This window comes from Platalea leucorodia (assembly GCF_965183815.1).
Source record: "Platalea leucorodia genome assembly, chromosome: 13".
NCBI classification, from domain to species: domain Eukaryota; kingdom Metazoa; phylum Chordata; class Aves; order Pelecaniformes; family Threskiornithidae; genus Platalea; species Platalea leucorodia.
The window spans coordinates 10,497,821-10,513,962 of record NC_138835.1 but is presented as its reverse complement, the minus strand read 5'-3'; the positions used below and the strand labels follow the sequence as shown (position 1 = coordinate 10,513,962).

The following is a 16,142-nucleotide window of genomic DNA, read 5'->3' as shown; positions in this document are numbered from 1 at the left end:
CCAGCTGCGGGTGGAGATAATTGCATTGGTGTAGGTTTGGGAACAGGTATCTTGAGCAGAGTCTCCGCTACTACAGCGTCCGCAGTTGAAATATAGGAAAATATTCTAGGTCATAATCGTGCCATGGCAGATGTTGCCTGAAGAACCCAGCGGTACTCAAATTGTGTGGGGGAACCGAGAAGTCCATTAGCAGCTTGGGCAACATGAAAACAGCAGAATAAAGCTGAACAACAACCAGGGACGACAATTTCTGTTGTACAGCCACAGGCAAACCAAAACAAAAATGTAAATAGTAGCTGTGTTCTGTAGTAAGAGACTAGACCTTGCTACTAGAGGCGTGTTCTGGACTCTGCCTGTAGAGAACTGCTATAACAAAGTAAGTCAACGTGATTTGTTAAACTGGAATGAAGACCCTGCGCATTTCCTTTCTGTGTCTTTAGGAAGACAGAAATGGTGATCATGAGAGAAACTGAAAGAGCAAATAAAAACTTCAAAATCTGGTATGCTCTGAACTGCTATCCCCTTGCAAAATAGTCTCCAAGCTAAGGAACAGCACTGTATAGTCTCCACAAACCTTCCAGAGACTAGTTACCGAGTTACCTCTAGCAAGTATGATAAGGCACAGAAATATCCAGCCGTAAGGAGAACACCTTCCAGCAGATAGACAACAGTTCATCTATGGCTCACTGGAGACCAGTGCTATTGCTTTCTTGGTTAAGATATTCCTATTTCCTTATATTGCTGATTTAGTTTCAGCAGAGAAGATCTGGGTAAACAGAGCTCCAAGATTAAAGCAAAAGGACACTAAACAGAAGTTGTAATGCCATTTGGGAGCTTGTAAGTGCTTTCAACCCCATGAAATAAGACCCTGCTCAATAAACTAGAGAATTCACTGCCTCCACTGAGTATCGCACTGATTCATTATTGCTATTGCCCTGCCATGCTCTTCTCCTTCCCGACCAGGAGTTCCTCATCCATGTGGTTCTTCAACCACGCCTGCAAGATGGTACAGAATCACATCAGCTAGAGTCAGTTCTTCCCAGCATTGGGAGGGTTTTAAGATCTGGAGCACCACAGAAGTGAGACTAGGTGGGCTAAAATTGCATCACTTGGTACCTGAAATACAGATCCGGGTCTGATGTCAAACAGATCCCAGCAATGGTACTTAAGCCCTTATCCAACATTTCAGTGCTGCGACTTTCTTGGTTGAGCTCAGTAAAGCAGAGCCACTCTTTTGAGAGACACCTTTTTTCCCCATCTAAAAAAAGTTTCAACATGGAAAGTAAAGCTGCTCTCATCAACCAGTTAGTTTGCTAGAAACAGTATGACTTCAGCACGCAGGAAGATTTTGCAAGCAGAAGGGTTATTCTCATGTGCAGCTCTGCCTACAGCGGACCCGTCAATACATCCACGTTCTCAAATCTTTGCTTAGTCTGTGTGAACTACAACCTTTGCTTACGGCTAACAAAAGTGGGATTCTAATCTGACCTTGAATCTGTACTTAGATGTTTATTGAGCCTAAGAACACTGAGTATAGCAGAAAAAACCCCAAATCTTCCTCTAATAAGCCAAGTGCTAGATATGCCAATCACAATATGATTTCTAGTTTCAACAGCTTTTTAGCAATATTAAGATCCAATGAAGTAACCAAGTGCCTTCTGCTATGTACCTCAGAGCTTTCCACTGGGATGGCCTTTTAAACACATCGATATAAAAAACCACTATTGTTGTAACACTGCTAAATTTTATAATAAAAAGCCCTATTCCTAGAGGTAGGCTCCTATAACACACATATAAGAGTATCTATGTGTTTATTATTCCCCCAGAAGCCTGTTTGTCTCTACAAAATAGCTTACCAGAAGCAGGTTAAATACCCACTTCACAGAATTGCTCATCCCAGACCTACAGCCAACAACTCCACGCGCCGCGTGAACTGCCAGCTCCTTCCCTGAGCCTATTTGCCAGTGCCCCACAGGCAGGGACCGTTCTGTCCAGAACGTCACCAATACATAAGCACGAATCCATTCTAGGTCACTATTCAACAGCCTTCGCAAGTCCCACTCTGATGCAACTTCAACCCAAAGCCAGTGACAGATAAATACTTGGCACGGATGTGAAACAGATCCTGAAACGTTTATCGATTACCGACTCCCTCGTCTGAATAAGGATTGATTACATTTGATCAGACGCCACTAGAGTTCAGCGAGCATGTTAGCTTACAGCAATAAAGCCAGAAGAGCTGTATTACAGTCAATTTTACAATTACAATACAAAGTCTAATTAGGGGGATGTTTTGTAATCTAGAATCTGTAATATCTTTTGCCTGATAGTAAAACAATTGTTGGTTTGCTCAAGATCACAGCTAGAGTGATGAGTTCCTGGAGTTTTACATATAAACAGAGTGAAATACCAACGCACTAAAAGCTGTTTGTCTATAATGGACTGGCTTCCTACAGTTTTAATGTATTAACAACTCTCAGTGAAAGCAAGCCTCAAACTGCGTAACACTATTGCATTCAACAGTCTCCTTTTCATTTGCTTGGAGCTAGGTAGGATTCAATACACTTGATAGCACAAAATTATCTGAGAAGGAAAAGGGCCCGACTCCTCCTTCCCTGGGAGGGAAGGCATCAGCTGGGCCCGAATTTTGCACCACTTACAACCTAGTGGATAGCGGCACCCAAATTTGTTACACTGAGTCCAGAATTCTCATTAGGATGGATGTGGAGAGACAACCCCCACCACCATGGGAGAAGAGGGGCATCTGGAAGATCATCTCTCCCCGTTCAGTAATACCCAGGCTACACTTGGTGTTATGCCAGAAGAATTTTCTCGAGGTAGTCAGAAGACCCACTGTTAACCACACACAGATGCGGTAAAGTCTGTCCAGTTACCAAATCATCTTCTTTCTACTACAGAATGACTTTTAAAATCCCTTAAGGTTAAGTCAAGCACAATAGTATTTAGCATATGTGTTTCAATCGTGGAGGAAGCCTAACTTCTCTGAATGTTGCAAAACATACAAAGAAACCCCCTACCTTTACCTGAACTGAGGTTTTAAAAAAATCAGATCAACTGCTATCATTTTCTAATTTGTTCCCAAAACTGGTGAGGGAAGAGGACTGTATCTTCAGAGTAAACTGTCAGCCTGGTAATAACCTCACAGGTCCAAGAGTGTTTCCTGCACAGCGTGGTTGTGGTGGTGACACACAGCCACCTCTGCTGCCTCGAGGAGCCGAGAATGAGGAGCCCAGAGCCCCGTATCATAAAATATCCAGCTCCAGCGATGGGCTAGATTTGATGGGGAGCAGAGGGTAGCACTTAACAGTGACTGGCAGCCTAAGTCAACTTTTTATAGCCTAGAAAAAAGGAAAGGCTGTGAGGATTCCCAGAGGGGGAGTGTACGTGTGAAGTGTAACATTGATGTCTAACAGCCGCCAGCTAAAAGAAAGATTGGTGGAAGCTGCATTTGCTGTTGCCTGGCTGAAGCACAACTACATGAGCTGGATTTAATCCACTGATGGCTTACAGAGACCCAAACAGGCTTATGTTTTCGGAGTCTGGAATTTAAACTGCCCAAGAAAACACATATTCATGCAGGCAAATAGTTATGTGTCCAATAGCCCCTCTGTGCAGAAAAAGGGTTGAAGATTTACAGTTAATTCTGTAGATACGACTTGTTAACTCAACTGTGGCCCGTTCCTCGGAGCTGTCTCCCACAGGGCACTCTCCTTTCACCTCCCCCAGGTACACGAAGCCTTAACTTACTGCAGAGCCAGTGCCAAACTCCCAGGTTATACCGTGCTGGTGTTTGTCAGGTAGTCTGTCAGAGCTAACATGAACTACGCTAAAACACAGGTGTTGGTGTGCCAACCGCCCCACAGCAGAGAGGCTTTGCTAAGCACTGCATGGCGCTAGGCGACTCCCTTATGCGTAGAGGCATTTAAGTCTTCTGACAGCTACTAACCGCTGCTGACAACCTCAGCATGGAAGCTGGAAAAACAGACAAAAAAAAAAAAATACCCTGCGCTGCTGCAATGTTCAACTACCAAAGCAATGATTTAAATGATTTAGCATGTATTTATCAGCCAAAGACTGCAGGTTAACGCAAGTGCCGTAACATCTAGGGAGATCAGAAACACTTTCATGACGTTTCTAGATTAGTGTCGGCAAACCTTTCCTTCTCCACCCTCCCGAGCTCTGTGGTTCTGGAAATCCAGAAAAATCAGAATGCAAAGCATACTGCCCCTAGTATCTGTGTTGAGCATACAGAGTAAATAAACAGAATCAATAGGAAAGTGAGATCAGCAAAAGTCTTTACAGTTTTAACAAATTAAGAGTCTAAATAGTACAAATAAAGTGTTTAAATTACTTATCCCAATATAGACCTTTGTCAGTATTTTATTGCAGTAAAATTCTATTGCCAGGGCCCCTTATTGCAACATCAGTTTTAAAGCCTATTGAGTGAAGCCTGTTCCAGGAAAAGTTCTGCTTAAAACCTGATGGCAGTCTGCAGTGACGAGTTTACACGAGCAGAACAGGACCCAACCAGTGCACAGTTGTTGATGGCGAGCTGTCACTGCAAGGAGAGAACACCTTGCAAACTTCCTAAAGCAAGCGCAGCACCTACGCTTGCTTGTTGCTCAGGCCCTGAAAGTGCAGGATCCAGCTGGGCGGAAAACAGCTCTGTCCACTCTTATAAACCCTGTGGGGGGGTTGATCTCCCCTCCAGGACATATGCATCACCCAAGAGTGAAACTTCAGGTCTGAACTGTCACCTTCCAGAAGCTTGGTGACTTACAGCAAGAGGCTCAGATGCAAAGATTTTAATTCAGATCCTTTCTTCGTTCCAAGGCATCTCATGACTTCCCAAGGACGGGGAAGCAGCGCGCCATACCTTCTTCCCCAGGGAGCAAGACTAGGGCGACTCTTTTTACATCATACTGATGTGCATCCCTTCCTCTCCTAAGAGCCTTGCTCCACCTGTGTTACTCATTCAACTACAATGGAAGTAATTGGCAGGGTAAAGTACAATTCAAGATGAACAAGGCTGCCGCAGTCAGGATGTCCATAACCAAATTCTCCCTTTGGAATGCAAACAACCTGGCCGCTGCGATGGATCCAACCAGCCCACCCACGTCTTGTTTGCTCTGGGGTGAGAAACAGATGAGACTAGGAAATTCTGCAGCACCCATGCACCTTCTCTTCCATTTCCTCCATGGGAGCTTTGAATTTCAAGAGGGGTGGATCACCGCTGGACACTGTGTAATACACTGAGGTCCCATTGGAGCTGTAGGGAGAAGTCCTGGATCCGATTAGGTGTGACTTGGCCTCACCCCCGTTCTCGGCAACTCCTCCCACGCCACTGCCGAAGTGGGTGCTGAGGAAAGGGTGATTGAGGAGTTTGGCTGCAGCCCGCTGCCGCTTAAGTTCGGAGAGCGTTTGATGGTTATGCTCCTTGTAGGCACCCCAGAACTGCTGTGTGTCAGGGAGCCCGGGGTTGCCGTAGGGCAGCATGTGGCCTGGATTACTGTCAGGGTCAGCGTGCATACTCCAAATGTCCCCGTTGGAAAAGGTGTACTGGTAAGTGCTGGCAGATGCCATGAGTCCATTCTGGAGGGGCATTTCAGAGTCACACTGGGTGCTTTTGTTTGCTAACTCCGGAAGGAGGGAAGAGTTCTCCAGCACTGAATTCTGTAACAAGAAGACATGAAAGAGCATCTTCCCCTGTCCTTTATAACACAGTTCATCCCTGTGACAACTTCCTAAGCCTGCTTGCACTAAGCCCTTCCACCAGACAGGTCCTGCAGCACAAACATTGAATTCACCCACTCACAGGACCCTATAATGCTGTGAGCCCCAACCAGGAGCTGGTTCCCAACCAGGAATATGGAACGTTAACTCAGAAGGACTCACAAAAAAAATGATAGCTAGATAAGCATATGTCCTGGTTTCAGCTGGGATAGAGTTAATTTTCTTCCTAGTAGCTGGTATAGTGCTGTGTTTTGGATTTAGCATGAGAATGATGTTGATAACACACTGATGTTTTAGTTGTTGCTAAGTAGTGCTTACTCCAGTCAAGGACTTTTCAGCTTCCCATGCTCTGCCAGGTGCACAAGAAGCTGGGAGGGGGCACAGCCAGGACAGCTGACCCAGCCTGGCCAAAGGGCTATTCCATACCGTATGGCATCATGCCCAGTATATAAACTGGGGGAGTTGGCCGGGGGGGAGCGATCACTGCTCGGGGACGGGCTGGTCGGCGGGTGGTGAGCAATTGTACAATGTATCGCTTGCTTTGTATATTATTATTGTATTATTATAACTTGTTTTTATTATTATTATTACTACTACTACTACTACTATTCTATTTCATTTTACTTCAATTATTAAACTGTTCTTATCTCAACCCACGAGTTTTCTCCCTTTTACCCTTCCAATTCTCTCCCCCATCCCACCGGTGGGGGGGAGTGAGCGAGCGGCTGGGTGGTGCTTAGTTGCTGGCTGGGGTTAATCCACGACAGCGTATTAATATAACATGTCAATAACTGAATTGAAAACAACTAACTGCAAAACAAGATTACAATTCTTTTGTGATTACCAGTTTGTTAGCTGTAAAGAGAAATGCACGCGCTATTTTTTCTGAACCTCCTGGTTCACTAGGGCCACATCTCAAAACTATGCAGCTGTAAATCCACAACAGCCTTTCCATGTGAGTGGGATATCCCAGTTTATACCAAATGAGAATTTGGTCTTTTGCTTACATCTGATGGATGAGGTTTATGAATTTTTCAGCCACCTTCCATCCCGGGCACCCGCTGCTATTGAACCTGCGCTACCAGCCCTCCTCCGTGACTCCCACAATACAGGAGAGATTCCTTACGGGGTCTGTATTCTCCTGGTCAGACCGAGTCTCCCCAATTTCTCCAATGAGTCCCGAGTTTCTTCCTTCTTCTGCCGCCCCCAGCTGCTGCCAGACGATGGCCTCTTTCTCGCACTCCTTCCTGTAGAGGTTTGTTCGGTCCGAAAGGCTGGCCCTCCTCACCACCTTCCTGCGGGACAGGGAGAAGGGGCATCGAAGCTGTGAGCAGGACGTGACTTTTCCTCTTACCCTGAAGCTCTTCTCACCTCCTCCTCATGCTTCACAGCCTCTCCCACTGGAATGGAACGTGAATTTACCTTCCTGGCACCCACACAAATCAAAGACACTAGTGTGGATATTAAAGGTGGGAGGAATTTTAAGGAGTTTTAAAGTAGTACTGCAAACCTGCATTAGATCTCATACAGCTCACCTAATGGATCTACTCTACAACCAGTGGAGCAAATGCAGAGGGAAAGGGCCCACGGGCTGTTTAGGGAGTTTTGTGGTCTGCAGGACTGCTTTGGTGTCTAGTAAACATCTTATAAAGACCTGTGCAAACTGTCTCTGAACACAGTATCTTGGCCATGAGACATATTATTGAGAAGCTGAAGTTAATCCATTTGAAGCACTGATTCTCAGACACCAGTATCAGTGGTTTACCAGGGTAAATTCTCACCACTTGGTTCCCTGTTCGCACAATGCACTTACCCCCGGCTGCCAGTGCTGGAGGTCCTTCGACTCAGGGAGGATTTATGCCTCATCTGAGACTTCATGATCACATCGTGTTTGTGTTTCAACTCCAGAAGTAATACTTTGAATTCCTCTTCTTCACACAGATCTATGGCACACGCAAACCAAGCCGTTAATCAGACGGTTCAAATGTGGTACCATTAACACCATGTTACTAACTGCACCTTCCTAGTATATACAACTACAAATGCTCGGACGAAGAGAAGGGAAATTTAAGCAGAACATGCTTAAGCACATTAAACAAATTAGGGGAGGCGGAACGGTTTGGACACCTAAACAGAAGCAGAAAACAAGAGCTGCTGATTGTGACAGGGGCTCAGCTTTGCGATGATCCAGCTGTTCAGCTAGGTTTTGCCCCATCTCTGCAGCATGCTGTGCCTTTAGCCAGGAAAGGGTGAGAAAGATATTGACCACCGTATCAACGCTTCAAGATGGGAGGAAAAGAAATTTCTATAATTACCAGATTGCAGCTCCCCTGAATATAGTATTTTTACTTAAGTCTCCAAAATGAAAAAGAATACAGACAAAAGCAAAGCAGATCAGGGTAGAAGACAAGAGCTTTCAACCTTCAAAACAAGGACGCACAGATTTTTCAATTAAGGCTCAGAAAACCTTTTGCCAAAAGAAAATGTGGCACAAGGTTATAATACACTTGGTCAGATGCTAGCACTTTGGCATTGTACTTCTAATCTGTTCCAAGACTTGCGTGTGCTTCCTCTTTCCTCTCCAGCCCCTTATAGCTTACCACGCTTTGGTGCATCAAAGCCAAGTTAGACACCCCAGTCTTAGGGCTGCACTCAACAGCTGCTCAGGTCCGAGACTACAATATAAGAGCAGGGAGACTCCCAAGCACACGTACAGAGGGATAACATGAGTGGAAACACACAGGAGAAAGACGTGGTGCTTGAGAAATTCCTTCTCCCTTGTTTTTATGAGCAGGAAGAAGTGTTTTCAGAAGTAACAAAGTAGGCACTTTAAAACTTCAGTTCCAGTTAAAGTAACTGCAACTTTGATTCTAAAGGCACCTGAAAAATAACATTAATGCTTCTGAAAGCACCATGTGAAGTCTCTAGCATGCTTAGGGGGAAAAGCTTTTCTTAGCGATCTTTAAGCTTAGTAAACTCACCTATTGGCATCTCATCCAAAGATGTCCTGGCACTCAAACTAGCCCCATGGGACACAAGCAACTCAGCCATCTGCATCTAAAGAAAGGGAAAGAAGGCCAAGTTGATAGAGGTATTCTAGGCAAGAGCTTTCCTCCTCAAAGCTGAAAAGCTGGAAAAGATAAGCAATGGCATAACTTGCCTCAAATTATTCTAGTAAGTGTGTGATGTTAAGCGTTGTTCCTACCATTCAACTGCACAGACATACTCTCCCTGAACTTTCTCAGCAACAGTTTCTTTTTGGAGCCCCAAGGACCTCGTCTGACACTGTCCAGTGAGTCCAGCCCTACTACAGATTTCTTCCATTTGCAGAGTACTCCACAATTTGTCCAGGCAGAAAGAAATGTCACCCTCACACATGACATCTGCAACAAAATCATTACCTGTCCCCAGAAAGCAGCAGCATGAAGAGGTTCCCAGCCATCCCAGTCCTTAACATCCAGGCTTGCTCCTTGGTCAAGAAGGACTTCAGCTGCATGCAGATAACCATTGGCTGCAGCTATATGCAGCTAGGAGACAAGGAACAGAGCATGAACCACCTGCAAGGACCACGAACGGTTTTATACACCAAGTTTCAGTGGAATTTCTTGGATAACATCTGAGTCTAGATCTGGACAGGCAGCACATTTCACTTTTGGCAGATGCCATCAGGTCAAAAGCAGGTTGTTCCTGTTACTAAGACTCAGCATTGCCTGCATATAATTCTGTTTGGAGAGGAAACTACTTAACAGTTCTTAAAATAACTTACATATACGGGTTAGAAAAATAATGTTTTCACATTTTAAATCAAGGGCTCTGAAGTGCTTCCCAATCTGTAGGGAAACAGCATCATCAACACGCGAGCCTGCAATGGAGCACATCATCCACTGTAAACTCTGCGTTCCTCATGCCAGAAGAATGTCTCCTCTTCCCCACTTAAGTGCTGTGGATGTGATTTTTTGATCAAATTTTCAGCCTGCTTTAGTCAGGACTCCTTTCATGCAATTGCACTTCCACTTACGCTATAATTGTTTTCACCATTTGAAAATCAAAAACATTTTAATCTTTGGCTACTTTTAGTTAAGGGAATACGATTTTTCAGCTATTGGCTTCCAACTACAACCATCACCTTGGAGACATCAATAATAGTCTCCTTTAGTCCCCCACGACACTTCATGTCTCTGAAGATTTTCATAATTGCGGTCTGCTGTTGCACCTCTGAGCAAAACACTGACTTATGCGCTACTCTGAAGGTATGAACTCCACTCAGAGCTCATCCTATTTCAACTGTGCTGAAGAGGAGAATTAAAGCTTCTTTTCAAAAATTTCCATGTGGATTCCACCACACAAAGTTAAACCCTCAGCTGGAAATAAATCCTGATGCTTTCTGGCAATTCAATTAATTTCTACATAAATATTATGGCACTGGGTCATACCCTCTAGAGGCCATATGAATTAACAAGGAATCACTTGGGGGTGATACAAAAGGGAAGGCAAGAGGTCTGCTTAAATTTATGTATATAATCCTTGTTAAAGGGAAAAACGTGTTAAAAAAAAACCAGGTTGCGATAAAAGCTTCAGCCATCTGAGTTTATCTTGGAGCGATCCTGCCCTCCCCTTACGCTTCTGGTATATGCTATAGGTGACAATTTAGATTAAGAAACCTGAATGCACTGCCATGGTCTGGCCATCAAACAAATGACACCAAGTGGCCTGGATATCAGTTATGTCTAGACCCAAGCATCAAATGACCAAGGTTGTATGAAAGTCCCAACACATATGACAGCATTAGTGAACTTTCCTTAAGTTGCGACTGCTGTAAGCCAGGGTTTAAGACACGTGTTTGCAGATGAAAAAGAAGGGAACAGGACTAGGATTGTTCAGCCTTCTTGGTCCCTGTCCAGTGAAATCAAGTGCCAGCTTGCTTTGTGCTGTACATTTGTCCTGGGTGCTCTCCTCTGCCCAGGGGCAGATGCCATCCTACGTGAATAAACACAGCACTCCATTGACTCTGTACGAGCCAGATGCTATGCAAAGCAGAAAGAAGAGGCAGAAAGTCTCCAAAGAGCCCAACACCAGATCCTGCTCCCATGAAAACCAGAGGACTCTCACGTCTCCTCCGTGGGAGTTAGATCAGACTATGAGACTCGTGAGAAGCAAGAGATTACTGGGAGGTCGTTCAGCCCCATTTGCCCGGAGGTCAGCAGAAGTGCTATGTTCTGCAGCTCCTCATTGTGGGATTTCCTGCACCTTTCTTTGGAAGCTGCTGATACCAGCCACTGTCAGACAGGACCCAGGAGCTCAGCAGCCTTGCTGCAGGACCTGAGCTACTGGACAACTGACAGAGCTCACGTAACAAGGGCTTCGCTTCAAAAAGCACAGCGTTGGACACTAAGTTATGTCAGCTGTACTCACGGACAGAGTCTGTTCCTACATGACAATAAACTAAAACAGGGAACAAGATCAAAATAGCTTCCTCACTCCTCTCAGTGACTTGTATGTGTTGATTTTGTATAACTCCTGCCACAGGGCAGGTTTCATAACCTACAGGCTGAAGGAAGGTAAAAGTGAAGGCGCAGCAGTTTCACTCACCAGCGTAGCACCTTGGGCATCAGTCCTGTTCAGGTCTTGTCCAGTCGCAAGTATGTCATGAATGTCACAGATCATGACCTGCTCTGGAGCAGCCCGCATCTCATTGATCCTCTCCTGTGTAATTCCTGTTAAAATTCAGTTAGAGAAGAGTTGGAAAGGGTCTTTGTCTCCACTGGTTGAGTAAAATTAGACTTAATAATTCCTGGTTGATATGGCCTCACATCCTTTTCAGAGGCTATGTAGCTGAGGGGACTGACAGCTGTCCTTCACCCTCATCATTATTTAGGAATCGGAGAAACTAGACAGTCAGGTTCCAAGAAATTATGCCAGGCAGCAGCTCTCTGCTTTTCTCCAGAGGCAAATCAAGAGCTGAGAAACAAGGTAATTTTTAGTACTACACTGACCCATTTTTATATTTCACATGAACTCGGTCTCCTTACCTTGATAGGCCATGCAAGTCTCAATGACATCCAGAGTTGGCTCATCTTCACAGAGGTCGTACGGCATGTTGCCATCTGCATTCACTGCCAACAAGTCTGCTCCACTGCAAGGAGAAAGCGGCGTTACACAAGAAAGGACCTCAGACATCCTAGAGCAGACAGTGCCAAACACTAGGATAAATGCTTAGAAAAAACTAACTGGGATTTAATAGTTGCCCAAATGTCACCAAGATTTGTGTCAGAGAAGAAAGATTTGAAGCAAAGCCATGGAGCTATGAATGGGGAAGATAAATTCCAGAAGTGGATGAAAGGCAGCACGCCACGCCTCCTTCATGGGCTGCGGTGCACACGAGCCACTGAGCCGTTCCTGTCCTCTCCTGATCCTGGCACTGGGCACACTGGCAGCTTCTCAACGATGGAAGTCATTTATTTGCTGAATTTCTGGGTAACAATGCCAAGCAACTACCAGGTGCTTGGTATCTGGGCATCTGGCAGTCCTTCAATGAAAAATTCACAAGGACCAGAAAAGCTGGGAAAGATAGGGGCTGAATAGTGGAGGGCGCCTTCTGTCTAGCCAAGGGCACATTGGCAAAAAATAGTAATAAAAAAAATATCCTGTCAACTGGTGAATTTTTCTTTCTGATTGTCCAAAAGCACTTCTTTAAGTGCTTTAGTGACCTCCGGGAGGTCACTATTTGGAAGTAAAATTGCCAGCTAAACTGATCACTGTCCCCATATTCCTACATAGTAGAAAATTTCCAGCACCTTCTGAACTGTGCCATTTTAGCTAGCTGTTAAATAGTCTCAGCTGAATTCTGATCTACCTTGACAGTTACCAGCCATGGAAGGACAGCAGACAGTATCCACTTGCATTTAGATTCCTGTTGCTTTATTTATTTTTTCCCCTCTACCTGAGCAGAGCAAACTACACTGAAATTCACATTTGCAAAGTACCAGCATTAGTTTAATCAGCAAATAAAAAAAGCAAGGAACTGGACATCTTTTGTGGGCTACTTCCTCTGGTGGTCTCCAAGGGTTCCAGGACCCATCACCAGTAACATTGCCTTCAAAGGCAGTGTTTAACCAGTCATTTGATATGTGACACCACCTGTAAAGGACAACTGTGATTGTAGCAAACAAATTAAATCACCCCATTCCTCAAAAGTCCAGGGGAAGACTGTTTCTGAGCATGGGATCATGACATTAGGCTACTGAAGTCCAAATCTGCTGGCAACTACTCAACACGGGGAAGTCTATGACAACTAGGGCCATAAACTCCAGCTCCTCACCTTGCCACCCATCCCCATGACACTCCCTTATCTTCAATTAAGAATCAGGAATGCGCTATATTGTTCCACATTTGTTTGCTCCATTTTTATGCCTCCCATCCAAAAATTTCCTAACCCAAGTGGGAACGTCCTCCAAGGGATGATTGTTTGCATCCTCAGCTCCACTGCCTTCATTATATGACCAAAGAAAAAGGGCCAAATTTTCAGTGCTAGTCTCCCAGATGACAGCATCACAGGAAGAAGTCTCCCTCCCCAAGGGAGAAGCAGCAGGCACTGCTGTGCAAGGCAGCCTGTTAACGCTCCCAAAGCACACTCTGCTCTCTACACCATCACTCCGGGAAATGGAGGAGAGGGCTCCATCCAGAGTCAGGACTATCTGCTCCAGACAGGATTCACAGCAGGTGCTCATTAAATCCTGCACATGGTACAGATCAAAACACATCTGGCTTCCTCCTCCTTGCTGGCAAGTCTAGAAAAGACTTGAGCTCCAAGGCCTTGACAAAGCCAAGTGGAAGGTCCAGTGCAAGTACCCTGTGTCACACCGCTGGGGAACAAATGCATTACAGGAAGCTAACTGGTTACTAATTAAGAGCCAGTAAGACAGGCCACAAAGTTCACCCAAGTATTTGAGCTACACAAACATCCTACATCAGTGTCTGACTGTGGCTGGAAGACCTGAAGTTGACCTTTAAGAGCTTGAGGGTGGATCCTGCTGGCTGCTCCGATTTCTACCCATCCAGTGAGCATGGTTCAACAAGCACAAACACAGACACATACACACCAGAATACAGGCAAAAAGTGGCAAATTTTGGCCCAGTCTCTGGAAGCTTCATGAAACTGAGTCAAGTCACCTATGGTTTTACTGTGTCTCCTCAGCCTTACTGCTCTTCCTCCTCCACCCTCTTCTCCCCCAAGCAGGAAGGAGTCCCATGAATAGCCTGAAAGCAGGGAATAATCACCACTGCTGCAATCTCGCAAGGTACTAAGCAGTCTCGGTTTCCATCCACAGAAGCTGTGGGTAGAATCAGATCTGCAGGAAGGGACAGACACAAAAAGCCACCTACTGCTGGATGAGGATCTTCACCAGGTTGATATGACCGCATGTAGCCGCTGCATGCAACGGAGTCCACAGCTCGTTGTCCTTTGCGTTGACATTGGCCCCATGGTTGAGGAGAAGCTTGACTATCTCTTCATAGTTGTCTATGCAGCACTGGTGAGGAAGAGATGCAGACAGATTGGTTTTTTTAAACTTTAGGAAGATGAGGGCTCATACTTGCTCAGTTTTACCAGGGTACCCGGACATGGAGACCTACTTTATCCTGCAGTGTTTGGCAACAAGCATCTCCAACAGAGTTAAACACTAAATTGGGCACAACCAGGTCAGAAAGGCAACATGCGGAACACCTACGCTGGACAGACTGAAGGTCACTGGTGTTTCACAGGGCCTTCTGGTTTGGGGGCAGTACCAGTAGGGAACAATAGCAAATACGCACACAACTTCTGTTCCACTGGGTCTTCCATATTCAAGAGCAATCAGCAGAAATTCAACGTAACCGGTATAACCACATACCAAGGGATGAGCTGACAAGCTGACATTCACTTTTCTTAGGGAAAATCCCACACACTGGCATGTGATGAGTAAAAGTCTTCCCAGCAGCTCACGCTACCTACCACAGTTATCTGCAGAAATGCAAGTTGGATTCCCAGAATTATGGGGTACTTCACAGGGCACCTTTCATCTGAGAAAAAATCAGCATCCTCGATGCACTTACACCACAGTCCCAGAGGCAGCCTGCAACCGCTTTCCTTTGGGGAAGGTGGAATTTGCTCTTTGATCTACCTCGTGCTCGCTTCTTGACGCGAACACATGTGTGATAAAGACACTAAAATAAGATTCGTTCTTGTGCAAGAAGCCTGTTCATGGTCTATGAGTTACTGCAGACCCACATGGGAGACTCACAGCTCGGCACTGCAGTATGGGCCTGTAATGGGGCTGAATTACACCCCACAACAAGCATTTTAGCAGCTGAGTGACAAGGACCTTTTATGTATTTCTATTTCTGTTTACCATTTGCATATGGAAGTGGGGTTAAAATCATGCCTGTCACACAGCCAAGTTATCACAGAACTGTAACTGCATCCTTCACTGGAAGCCACTGCTAATGGGCAATAGTGTTCACTTCGGAGTTCAGGGATTCAGTTAATTCTAGTGGATGCAAAGTTCCAACCTCAACTCCCAAATGCACCATTACAATAACTGATCCTTCAGCGGGCAAGGTGGGATTCTCCGTGGCTTCAGTACCTAGTGGGGAAAGCACTGAGGCCGTCAGTGTTTCTCTGTATGCAGAATAACATCTCTTTGGAGAGGTGGTGGTGGGGACCTTTTATTCTTGTAGAAGCCAGTTTGCATTTTTAAGCAAACATCCATCCAGCTTTGAAGAGAGCAAGTGACTTGCAGAAGAATCCAAAATCCCAAGTCAATGGGAGCATTTACAGCAAGGACTCATGGAGAGAAAACCACGAGTCCCCGTTCCGCCCTCGGAGCGAGTGTGACAACCGTGCCACTGTTTCGCGGCAGCGGAGGCGGCAGCTGCCAGGCACGGCGAGTCCCACGGGCCTTCTGCAGGCTGACTCTCCTGACGCTTTCGCACTGAAAATCAGGGCTCACGAGGAGGGGTGGGGATGGGAGCCTTGGGAAGAAGAATAGAAAAACCCTCCTGGCATCAGTGCAGAGGCTCTGAGGAAGGACACAGAGTTACACACCACTATGGCAAGTCTGTACTTTACTGGCGATCAGCTGCTGCCGTCTCATGCAGGATTTTGGAAGTCCCTGAGCCTACAAAGAGCAGCAGCAGGCTCTCCAAACATCCTGTGCATCATTTATTTAAACCAGTTTCAAAACTCATGGGTTGCCAAAGTCTCTAAATTTGAGTTAACCTGCTTTAAGAGTTTAGAGCCCATCCCTGCAAAGATTAAAGGGTAGGAGAAATGTTGTTTGCATCTGAAACCCAGTCCCAATTCCTGAGCTTCTATTATCACTGAACGAAGTCTGGGATACAGCAAGAGAAGG

At 45.5% G+C, this 16,142-nt stretch overlaps 1 protein-coding gene across 1 annotated transcript in view; it reads right to left on the bottom strand.

Moving 5' to 3' along the window:
- Nucleotides 1-5,172: 5,172 nt before the first annotated feature.
- The window catches only part of PPP1R16B (protein phosphatase 1 regulatory subunit 16B), a gene marked incomplete at its 3' end in the record, with an annotated part of 60,852 nt that continues 49,882 nt past the window's right edge, over nucleotides 5,173-16,142 (bottom strand). Inside the window, exons 4-11 of the mRNA XM_082325567.1 lie at nucleotides 14,137-14,282; nucleotides 11,784-11,887; nucleotides 11,344-11,468; nucleotides 9,156-9,281; nucleotides 8,736-8,811; nucleotides 7,568-7,697; nucleotides 6,881-7,049; nucleotides 5,173-5,694 (exon numbers count right to left, since the gene is read on the bottom strand). Coding sequence (XP_082181693.1) covers nucleotides 5,173-5,694; nucleotides 6,881-7,049; nucleotides 7,568-7,697; nucleotides 8,736-8,811; nucleotides 9,156-9,281; nucleotides 11,344-11,468; nucleotides 11,784-11,887; nucleotides 14,137-14,282 — 1,398 coding nt within the window. The remainder of the gene's footprint in view (nucleotides 5,695-6,880; nucleotides 7,050-7,567; nucleotides 7,698-8,735; nucleotides 8,812-9,155; nucleotides 9,282-11,343; nucleotides 11,469-11,783; nucleotides 11,888-14,136; nucleotides 14,283-16,142) is intronic.